We start from the raw sequence: 11,699 nt of genomic DNA, 5'->3' as shown, positions 1-11,699 counted from the left end.
TCTTGGTTGTTCATTCCCTTGGTTAATGTGTGCAAGACTTTCCCTGTTTTCCTACTGTCCGTTCTTACTCTTTCACTTTGCTCTCTCATGAAACTCAATCTAATTAGAGAAAACAGCATGAAAAACGAAAATACTCACCTGTTATCCCGGGGTTACGATGGAAATTAGACAAAGAAGTGTCCTTGTTGTCTTGAAGAGAAAACCTTAACAAATGAAAACACCCTGCAAGCTATAATGAAGGACTATTCCTTTTTGCCTATTAAATGTGGACTTGGTTGAAACGAGCAGTACAAACTGCTTAAGGGTGATGTAGCTAAAGATGCCAAAGTGTAGCTAAAGAAACTAATAAATTGCAGAAGATGGCTTTACTGTTGTCACTGGAAAAAAAAGAACAATGCTTGCTGAAGAGTGATGTAAAATATCACACGAAGGTTGCAAAGCCTATTTAATATAAAGCGGTTGCTGCAGAAATTGAGAAAGCTCAACGATTTTTGTTCTCATTATGTGACATTTCCCATCGTCAAACCTTCTTTAAGCCTTCCCTGACTTTTCACATCAACAATCTCGCTCTATGGTTAATAGTTATTATCAAGATACTATTTCAAGCAAAGTTTGCAGTTGTTGTGAGGTTTGTGAAACTTTAAGGCTTGACATGCCTGATAAATGTGTTGATCCCTGCAAGAGTGAAATGGATTTTCCATGCACACATTCTAGAGCCAAGGTTGCATTAAATGTGTGCACACTGTGCAATTCAGATAAGGAAATATCTGAAGCAACTGGTCAAATGGTTTCTGAAGAGCAGCCGGAACAAACAGCTGATAACACTGGAGTCTGGATATGACTCCGATGGGATGTCTGTTGTATCAACCCTCTGATACCTGTAGCAACGACAACGCATGATGTCGATGTCTGTCCTCTCCGTCTTTCCTGATCCACACATCTTTGCATAAAAACTACAATAAGAAAGGTGTCAAGATTAGAAATCGTTTTCCTTAATTAGAGATGTTTGTAAAAAATTTTTTTAGAAAACTAATAATGATCTCGAAACATGTTGGCTGGAGGGGCAGTTCCTCAGCCAACTGTTTCAGTTGAATTTTTCTTTGACGTTTTTTCACCCAAATGACATCAAAATGATTTTTTTTCCATGTCACTGCATAGTTTATCTTTTTCCTCTTTAGATTTTAAATAATCTTACTTTTCAGGTCTCACAGAAGGGAAACTTCCAGTTACAGTTTTCAAAATGGTCAACCATACCTGCCATGAGACCCTTGAAGCCCTTAACTCTGGTCTTTGCTGCACAGTGCCCGAAGGTGTGAGTGTACAGGTAATTTGGTTATTGGGAATATCATAAGTAAGGAATATGTATGTGCTGCATCACAAATTAAGAAACAGGTCATTGTTTTTGTTTCTGATATTTCATTAATTCCTATTGTTTTGCAGCAGAGCATTGTTTTGGACTGGTTACTATGCTGGTCACTTTCCCCCAGGGATTTACAATTAAAGCCGCACCAAAATGGTTTCTCACACATAAAATCTGCAATGGCGGGTCACCACACAAAACGTGTTTTTACAGAATAACAGTTTATTATGACGAAAACAGAAGATGAAAATGGAGAATCCCAGGACAAAAGATAGACGGACACGAAAATGGGCAAAAAAAATAATTGATAAAGCGCACTCCCAATCCGATATGATGAAAACACGTTTGGTGGAGGAAATATAATCAATGTACCAATTCAATGTACCCAATTGTTCAATGTACCAGCTCGTTGTCTGTCACTTTCTTTCAATGGCCCAGCACGGTGCGTATTGAGAATTACTGAGGCCATTTGGGCTGGTAAGTTGTCATTGGGTCCAACGGACTCAGGTAATTCCGCTCGGTTACACTGGACCGAGGTCGCTAGAGCGACCCGGTTCGACAGAGCCCGTCGAGGGTGTGGTTTCCCCGGTAGCTAGACTGCATGGTTATTTAAGTATGTTGGAGATCGAGACAATTAACCCGACACCACGCAGTCAAAATATTGGTGTCCACGGTCCTTTAAGCGACCGTCGACTCCGGAGTTATCCGGGGTGATGACCTTCCATTCCGGTGTTCGGTGGGAGACGGCCGAACTGCTCCATATTGCGGTCGTCCTCACCACCGAACCCCGGCCCACAACAATATCTGTTAAGAGAAATACATTGTTGCAAGAAATACAACACAACTTTGTGTGGGGGTAACATAGGCTTTTGGCAGTGCCCTCACATGGGGTTGTGGGGGGAGGGGGGCCAGAGGGGAGTCAATTCTCTGTAAATGTGTACAGTGTAGCACCACCCAGTGGTGTTGGCAGAGGGTATTACAATTTCCTTTTTAACCTGGGCAACGCTGAGGTCAAGGCACTCTTTGCATAGGTAAATTTGTCCTCCTTCCCTTCCTTCCACCAACCCATCCCCCCACCCCCCCACCCCACAATGTCACACAAAATTAATCCCCACTATTAAATACCAAGGCAGCATATAGTTTTGCCTGCTTGGAGACGGGAGGGGGAGAGGAGTGGGGCAGGAGAGCTCTGTGCACTGAGAAGGGGACAGGAGAGCCGGCAATGCGGGGGCGGGAGGGAGGGGGCAGGAGAGCTTCGTGGACTGAGAAGGGGACAGGAGAGCCAGCAATGCGGGGGCGGGTGGAGGGGGCAGGAGAGCTCTGTGCACTGAGAAGGGGGCAGGAAAGCCGGCGAGGTGGGAATGGTGAATTGTTTAAAATGGTAGGTTGAGGTGATGTCGGTTTGGGTCTATATAAAATGAGAAAGCACCCACCCATCCTGTCACTTCACATCCACTTTATGGAAAAATAAAATTAGGTGGTGTGAAGAGTGAGGGGGGGGGACGTTGTTCATGGAATATCCATCACAGCCTTTTTAGAAGCTGAATTGCGAATGATATACAGGAACAAACTTAGAGGAAGATCAAAACAATCACTTTTTCCACCTCCATTAAAGAGGTGTGAGACGATTGACTTTCTTGTGGAACAATGTTGTGGCATCCCTCCTGCAGAATTCCAGATGCTAGTGGACTCTGCCACAGCACATACAGGCCGTACTGACTGCACCTGGTGGCTAAGTGACTTTACATTGGCGTTTCCATTTTCCTCGTCCACTACCTGCATATTAAGCACACAAACGTTTTTGTTTTTTTTAACGCCGAATCGATTAATATCTCGAGAAACCCCTTTGAAAACATTGTGAAATGAGTTTATATAAACTTCCACAAAGACATGTCAAAGCTGTTATTAGTGCAAAGGGAGGCCATTCATTTGCATTATCACTTGGCACTTTCCATGTTGACAAAAACATGTTGAATGAGTAGAACATGTGTAATTTAATTAAGTGTGAAATACATTTTTTTAATTGCATCAAAATATCGAAATACAAATCTATATGAATCTTCCTCTATTCAAAACACTGATGCATCGATGATCTTAACTTCCTGCCAATGGTGCCACCACTGCTGTCACCACTGCCGCTGCTGCTGCTGCTTCTGCTTCGAAAGCTAAGGTTGCTGTAAGAATCGCTTGCATGAGAAACCATCTGAAAACGATACTTGGCCCTTCGCCTGCCACACAGCAAACATAAGAAAGAAATATTTGGTGCAAAGTTATGCCTTATGACAGTTTTTATAGTCCAGCAGCATAGTCTGATATTTCAGATCAATTGTTCAAATTTGCATAAAAGCACCAAAATTGGTACAGATGTAGAATAATGTATTCCGAACAATTCTAGATATATAACCCAAAATTGTGCCTTGGTCAGCTTCGGTGACCATTTTCCAAAATGGCCACCATTCTACTTTAGCGAAATTGGCTATATGCTCTTATTTTCTTATTGTATTGGCGGTAGATATAAGGAAAGTATAAAATTCAGGAAATTGACCATGAAAAGGCGTATTCAAATATTATGAGCCAGTATTTTCGGTAAAAAAGCCATTATTTGATTTGTAAATTGCTGCTCTCCTGAAACTTTTCGCTGAAAAGCACCAATTATTGCCTGGAGAACAAGAGTCAAATGATATTCATCACATTCAATGGGTTTGGAATCAACAAAAATTGCATTATAGATTACATACTTTACTCTATTTTGAAAAGGGAACTGATAATCGTGATAATGACAAACTCAGAAAATGTAGTCAAATTATTGCACACTTCACTTTGAAGTGGCTTTGGTTAACTGTCTACTACCATTCTACCAGGACACATGGTACACACATACATCAGTCTAGTACAATATGAGTTTCTGAGCTCAAGTGTACTGGCTCTGGATCAAGAAGTCAACACTTTTACAAGCAATGCGACTTTGAATTTGCACATTCTAAGCTTGGCCGATATCTCAGTCTGGTTCTACTGCGTCTGTCTACTGACATTCTCCTTCACAAGCACACAGTCCAGTGCATTGCAGATTAGCCTTCTTGCATTTGCAGCTATTTCTACAGCCTTTTTTGCAGCCACACGACACCCGCTCGAAGCAGCTTTTTGAAGCCTCAGGGAGTGTGGTCCAGAGCAGTTCGTAGGACCCATCCTCTGTTTGCCGCCAGCCCCAGCTTATTGGTGATGGAAGCACGGGTTGAGGGACCAAGACCTGCCCCCAGACATAGCTACCCTGGAAAACTGATCTCTTCACATGCTGTTCTAAAGCATCGCAGGTAGGTGGGATGTGCTGGACGGAGTTCCGCTTGGCAAAGAGTTTCTTTCTGGCCTCGTTGACGTCCGTATATGGACTGGTGCGGTCATAGAGGAGCACCACAAACCTTTCAATGCAGTGCATTGTGTCATCCTGGATGTTGACTGGCGTGGTGGTCAGGGTCACAAGAGAATCTGTCAGTTCTGGAAACGAGTTCCATGTGGCCCAGGCAGATTTCTTCCCATGCCCCATGAATGCTGATACCGTGTCACATCCGGTCATGGCGTGGAAGACAGGGAGGGCACGTGCCTTCTGTGGACCGAGGGAGGCAGCTATTTCATTGGCAGGGATGTAGCGGTAGTTCTTGTCGCACCCCTTTTCCTCGTCTCTCCCTTGTCGCCGTCTTCAAGGAGCCATCTTTGTAGCCATACCAAACGAGGTCCCAAAAATGACCATTTTTCCCCAATACAATGGTTGGAAATATAATAAATCAACACAAATGACATTTGCATTGTTTTCCTTTGTAAATGCACATCACATGGAGTATTTATCACCTCTGAGAAACCGACAAAGAGAATAACAATGACAGATATCCCATGTTGTTAAAGTAGAATGGCCGCCAAAGCTGACCAATGCAAAATCTCGAGTGGCTCCATATCCAGAATTGTTCAGAATACATTAGTCAACATATGTACCAATTTTGGTGCTTTTATGAAAAGTCGAACAATTGGTTTGCTATGCTGCAGTACTAGTACGAGCACAAATAAAAGCAAACACGAAACAGCTTTCTTATGTAAAAATAAAAATAAACATTTACCAGCAACGCAAGGTGGCAGCAACAGCTGAAAGAAGCAAGATGGCTGCCATAATCAATGCAGCCACAAAGCCAGAACCATGGCGCCGGAATCCTTGCTCTTCTTCGAGCTGCCACCATTCTAGAGTAGCCAATTCACATCGTTCACCTTCGAATCCAGCTGGACAGCTAGTAAAATGAAAAAGGAGCAGAATTATAAATTATACAATGCAGAAATCACAAAAAAATACATCTCAATTGATATTTGAAATACAACCATCAAATCTAAATTAAATGTAAGAGGCAAAATAAAAGAATGCAGCTTGCTTGTATACCTGCAAGAAAAGGCATTCAATTGAGTAAAGTGCAGACAGGCCCCTCCATTCAGGCAAAAGTCCCTGTGAACCAAGGTGCAGGAAGCAAAATAGCTGCCTGGCATCGATGTTGTCATAAGCAGAGCTTCTTCTCCGTTTGATTGGTCATTGGTAACTGCATAAACAAGACATTCTTGTTCAATCTGTTGTACAGTGCTCTCAATACAAGTAATTGTTTGTATCCAGGGCCAGATTTTGACATGTGGTGGCCCCTGGGCAGCCTTCAGTAGTGGAGGCCTACCCTACCTTAGAATACTAAAAAGGTGACAAGACATATTTACAGTCATCCATAAAGTATATTTTTCAAGAACAAAGAATCTGAACTTCTATATAAAATAGAGAATGAGATTAGATGAATATCTTATATCTGTTATAGATGAATATCTTATATCTGTTCCACTAACTACCAACTACCATTCAAGCACTCACAAATACATTTTTCCTTACAATTTTTTTTCATGAAATATGTGGAGGCCCCCTAGTTGTGGAGGCCCCTGGGCAACTGCCCAGCTTGCCCATTCCTAAATCCGGCCCTGGTTGTATCCACATTCTACAGGTCATGTTTACATTTTAAATAAATTTCAAAAATCACATACTAATTCACAAAGACAAAATGTCTCAGGGTTGATGCAGAACAAAGTTTAACTCGGCAATATTAGACATGAGGAAAAGTACCCGTCCCCATTGACGTGAAAATCAAGCAAAGTACCCGTCCCCGGTGATGGGAAAAGTTTAAGTTAATCTATCAATATAAATTGTAGCCAAAGCTCTGAGATACATATATCACCCATGGTGAAATGGTTGTGAAACATCATGCAGTGGAGGTTCAAGTTTTCCAAAAGGAGGGAAATATAATCGCTTGCAAAATTAAATTTTTGCATCAACATTATTCATGCCTGCTCTGCCGTCATTTCAAAAGTGAATGTTGAGCTTTTCCATCGCAGTGCGGGAAGCAACTGCCATAAAAGGGAGATGGACAAATGCATGGACAGACACCATGGTTCGTAATATATTGGTGTGGTTCTGTGAAATGGGTGCTCCCCCAAGGCAATGGCATTCAACATATCATGGTCCCGAGACAGTTATTTCATTAGTATTCGTTTTGAATAGGCCTTCCCTTATGTGTCGTGGGTTTATGGGACAAGATGCATTGCATGGGCTTTAGATAGTGTTTTCCTTTCCATTCTTTACCCATCTTTCATTATTTACAGAATTTTACTTTGCTCTACACAACCTTTCATCATGTAAGCCTACAGACCATAGCAACAGGGCAAAGTCATTTGTATACATGGCCATTTCCCATTCAAATCATATGCCATTATCCAACAGACATCCCAACTCAGACTTCACCAGACTCAATCCCCATCCATCCATCCATCGGGACCATAATCTCTGTGCAGAGAGTTGGTGCTGCTGAAGCAGTCTCCTTGGCAATTGGGCACAATTCTGGACAGGTCACCACTCCGACACAGGATAGCAGCATGCTGGCACTCATGTTGCTGACCTCAGAAGGATGACAGGCAGAGTCAACCCCACCTGGTATTAATTCAACAGCCAAGGGGAATTTGAATTCAGGATCCTTGGATCCCAAGCCCACCACCCTAACCATTAAGACAACACCAGGCATATAATCGAACTCCAACATTGCAGCATTTCCTACACCACCACAATGCTGATATAAAAATCACCACACTCTCGGACCACAACTCAAGCTCGCTTCCCTTCACCATTCACAGCCGCAATGAACGATCAACCACCTTCATCATGAATCACCACACTACAGCCGCTATGCTATACCAACACTGCTATTGCTCAACCACCATCACCACCGATGTTCACCCCAGCCCTCTGGACCGGCAGGAGAGGGGGGAGCCTGATGCACCATAGTTGATACTCGGATCAGGACATTCTGGCGTGCAACTTGAGGCGCAAATATGCACTTGGCTCTGTTTGATGTCAGGTGGATAGTCCAAGCATTCCACTCAATTATGGCCTCCATTGGGTGTTCGGCACATGTTTGCGGCCAAGAAGCGCGACCAAATGCGCACAGTCATGTTAATCCTGGAGATGGATTGCGTGGCAGAGTGAGGAGCGACAGGCTATTTCCACTGCCGAACTATTGCATGGGCAGTGCCTACAACGCGGTAATGGGCCGCACACCACTGAGGACGCTGGAAAACACCCATCGCTCCACCTGATCCACTCCCAAACACTGCCCCCAACAGGGAATTATAAAATGCTGTGTGTCCTGCATATTAGGTTGGCTCGGTTCTCTGGCTGCTCATTCTTGGGGTCATGGTGCGGTGAACAATGGAGCTTGACAGAGCAGAACGGAACCCACAGAACGGAGTGTGGAACAAGCAGAAAAAACAGATGCAAGACTGGGCACAGTTTTGGACAGTACATGTACGGACCTCTTTGCACTTCACTTTAGGACTCTCTTACTCATTCTTTGTTTTATTTCCAAACCCCTTGATCTACATCTTTACACTTTCCTCTTCGAACATCACTTGCCAATCACCGCACCCATAACCACACCTCCCCCGACTACGCACCATAGACATCCTCAGTTTTCCTCCCCTCTTCCCCCTCCTTAGCGACTGGGTTTGCGTTGGTTTGTCGACCTCGCTTGGTAATCAAGAGGTCAAAACGGCCTCAAACTTTCTCTCTCTGGACTTTGAAACCTATTCGGGAAATGATTCTGAAGGTGCCTGTTTTGTTAGTATGATTAAGATTGTAGAAGTTTTAGGATCAGGGTAACTCTGAGCTGTGTCTCTTGTGTTTGTAAATAATAGCATTTATTTTGCCACATATCACCAATCCTTGCTTTCCCCTACTGTACATACTTTCTTTTTAATATGTCCCCTGCCTATTGTATACATTCCTTTCCTCCCCTATTTAAGAATGAACCTGATTGCATTGTAAATGTTACCCAGTTAAAAGTCTTTTCCTCCAATGTTCCAGCAAAGTCCACTCGTGGTGTTAGCAGGGAAGCTCTGCCCCAACATGATTTGCTCGTTAGCCAGCGCACATTCATTTTATCACTTGGCAGTAAACTGAGTGTGTGTTGAGGGCACGGAACTTTCTTTTTGTGGCCGTCCAAAGGTAAGGTACCTACACAAAGTCATGACACCCTGTCAGGATTTGCAGAACCAATCGGCATTCATGGTTGCTTAACAACCTACCAGACCATGGAGTTATCTACGGCTGGTGGCCTCATGACTGGGAGTTTGGGAGGAACTCAAGTGCTTCCCTTCGTGGTGAACCTTGAACCCCAGGCCGTATTACATCCCACTCCTGACACCAAACATTACTGGATTCCGGCAGATTTGACACCCGGTTTAACATTGATGAATCACCGTCTGTGAAACACAAGGATGGCAGTTTATAGCTTGGTCGGGATTCAAACCCAGGCGAGACAGATTAGAGTGAGCGTACATACCTCTCAGCTATCCTACTGTGATGTGGTGATTCATTGCTTTGTAAGCACTGAAAACATGTTTTACTCATTGTAATCCTCTAATTTATTTTGCTTTCTTAAGGCCCTGTCACACCTTGACGTTTTAGCCAGCGTATGGCAAGTTCTCAAAATGTATGTAAAACGCTGGCGTATGCTGAACTATTGATTTTTTTTAAGCTTTACGTTTCAATCACATATAGATAACTTATACCAACGAATGATGAGCGTGTTTTCGGCGTTCACAACCTATGCCCAACGATAGACTAACTCATGCATAGCGCGCGGCAGTGTATCGCCGACGATCACGTGGCATAAGCTATTAATAGGCTGCGGCTCGATGATTCAAATCATAACCACACTAGACATCGAAGTGTGAAGCCGCTGTCACACCTTGACGATTTAGCCAGCATATGCCGACGTATGAAAAATTTGCCGAACCAAGCTGGCACACGTCGAATACATTATGGGTAAGTATTGTATACGTTAAGAGCACACTGGCATACGTCGTCATACACCGATTACGTCGAGAAATTTTCAGCATGTTGAAAATTTCTCGACATACTCGGCGTATGACACACGTTCTGCAAACGCTGGCCATAAGCTGTATGCACGTTACGCAATCGTTGTCACACGTCGACACACGTGACTTGTACATTACTCATAAGTCGAAACATGTCGAGGTAATGGTTAGCGTCAGTGTTCCAGACTCCCTGGTTTTTTTTTTCTTCAGTATGACGGTGATGTTGACACTTCGATTTCTAGTACGGTATGATTTAAATCATTGAGCGGCAGCTTATTAATTATATTATATTATAACCGCATTAGAAATCTAAGTGTCAACATCACCGTCATACCGAAGAAAAACAAACAAACAAAAAAAAAACGGGGAGTCTGGAACACTGACACTAACCATTACCTTGATGTCTTTCGACTTACGAGTACTGTACAAGTAACATGCGTCAACGTGTGTCAACCATAGTGTAACGTGCCTACAACACGTTACTCATAGGTTAGAAATAAGTTTCGGGTACGCTAAACATTACCTCGACGTGTTTCGACTTATGAGTAACTTACAAGTAACGTGTGTCGAAGTGTATCAACGATAGCGTAACGTGCCTACAACTTATGGCCAGCGTTATGCGGAACGTGTAAGTCATACGATGGCATACGTCGAAAAATTTCAGGCATGGAAAATTTGTCTAACAGCTCGGCGTACTACGACGAATGCCAGCGTATTACGACGTATGCCAGCGTGCTCAACGTATACAAACTTACCCATAAAGTATTCCACGTGTACCAGCGTTTTAGCCAAATTTTTCATACGTCAGGTATACACTGGCTAAATCGTCAAGGTGTGACAGGGTCTTAACACTGGAGGTGTCCCCACTGAGAACTGTGCCATGGTGTTGACATGGAAGCTTGTAGAGCACTCGCCAAGAGATTTAAGCACTCAACCAAGCACCCCAACTTGACAGCAGATAAGGAACGGCTGTCTTGGTAAACATTTAGTAATCGCCAATTGGTCATATAAACACCATGCACCCAGAATGTCAAGCACCTCTTTTAGCAGTCTGAACTGCTGCTGAGGTCTAAAAGAAGTTTACATTTTGTAATTTGGCTCACATAAGAGATTCTAGAGGTTATGGCACATGCGCAAATGAAATAAAGACACGAACACTGGTGTCTCCAGGCATTTACAAGCACGTCAATGTATCCAGCAATTCTGATATGTATGATATGTATGATATGTATGAGTCAATGTATGATAATCAGGCATTCGATGATATTAGTGAGAAAAGTGGGGAAAAAAAAAACTTTATCATTACGAAACCATTGTGTCCTGTTCCAGTTTGGGGCCGCTAGGTTTCATCGTTTTGGAGTTATGGAGGGGACTGATGGACTGATGGACACACACTGACATTTTCAAATGGAAGACCAAGATGGAACCTGAAAAAGTGAAGAGCAAAGATGGAGTCATCAGGAGGAACCTGGCTCTGTGTCTGAATGTGTGTCTTCATGTGTGTCTGTGCGTTTCTCTCTCTCCTTTCCCTACACCACCCCCCACCCCCCCCACCACACTCCTCCCCTCACCTACATATGTATATGTATATATATATATATATATATATATATATATATATATATATATATATATATATATATATATATATATATATGTATGTCTGCGCGCTCTCCTCAACGTTGAGCATTAAGCAAATAAGCAACATGCACCATATTTAAAGTCTTTCAAATAACCTGGCATGAATTGGCCGGGGTTTGAAACACCAAACTCTTAAATTCCTAATTATTGATGTCATCGAGTATACCGATAATAATTAAATTTCAGCTTATTTTGGAGCTCTTTGAAATTTATTATGAAACATTCTTTTTGGTCACAATGCCAAACACATGGAGGTTTTTCT

The 11,699-nt window shown here is 42.9% G+C and overlaps 1 protein-coding gene across 1 annotated transcript in view; it reads right to left on the bottom strand.

The window, feature by feature from the left end:
• Window positions 1–1,586: 1,586 nt before the first annotated feature.
• Window positions 1,587–11,699, bottom strand: part of LOC147017997 (uncharacterized) — a 39,344-nt gene continuing 29,231 nt past the window's right edge. The window contains exons 5-7 of the mRNA XM_085897152.1: window positions 5,778–5,931; window positions 5,467–5,631; window positions 1,587–3,588 (exon numbers count right to left, since the gene is read on the bottom strand). Coding sequence (XP_085753278.1) covers window positions 3,426–3,588; window positions 5,467–5,631; window positions 5,778–5,931 — 482 coding nt within the window. The 3' untranslated portion in view covers window positions 1,587–3,425. The remainder of the gene's footprint in view (window positions 3,589–5,466; window positions 5,632–5,777; window positions 5,932–11,699) is intronic.

Source organism: Eptatretus burgeri, chromosome 10 (genome assembly GCF_056783735.1).
Source record: "Eptatretus burgeri isolate ZD-2024b chromosome 10, Ebu_testis_v1, whole genome shotgun sequence".
NCBI lineage: Eukaryota > Metazoa > Chordata > Myxini > Myxiniformes > Myxinidae > Eptatretus > Eptatretus burgeri.
This window is presented reverse-complemented; position numbering and strand designations above follow the sequence as displayed.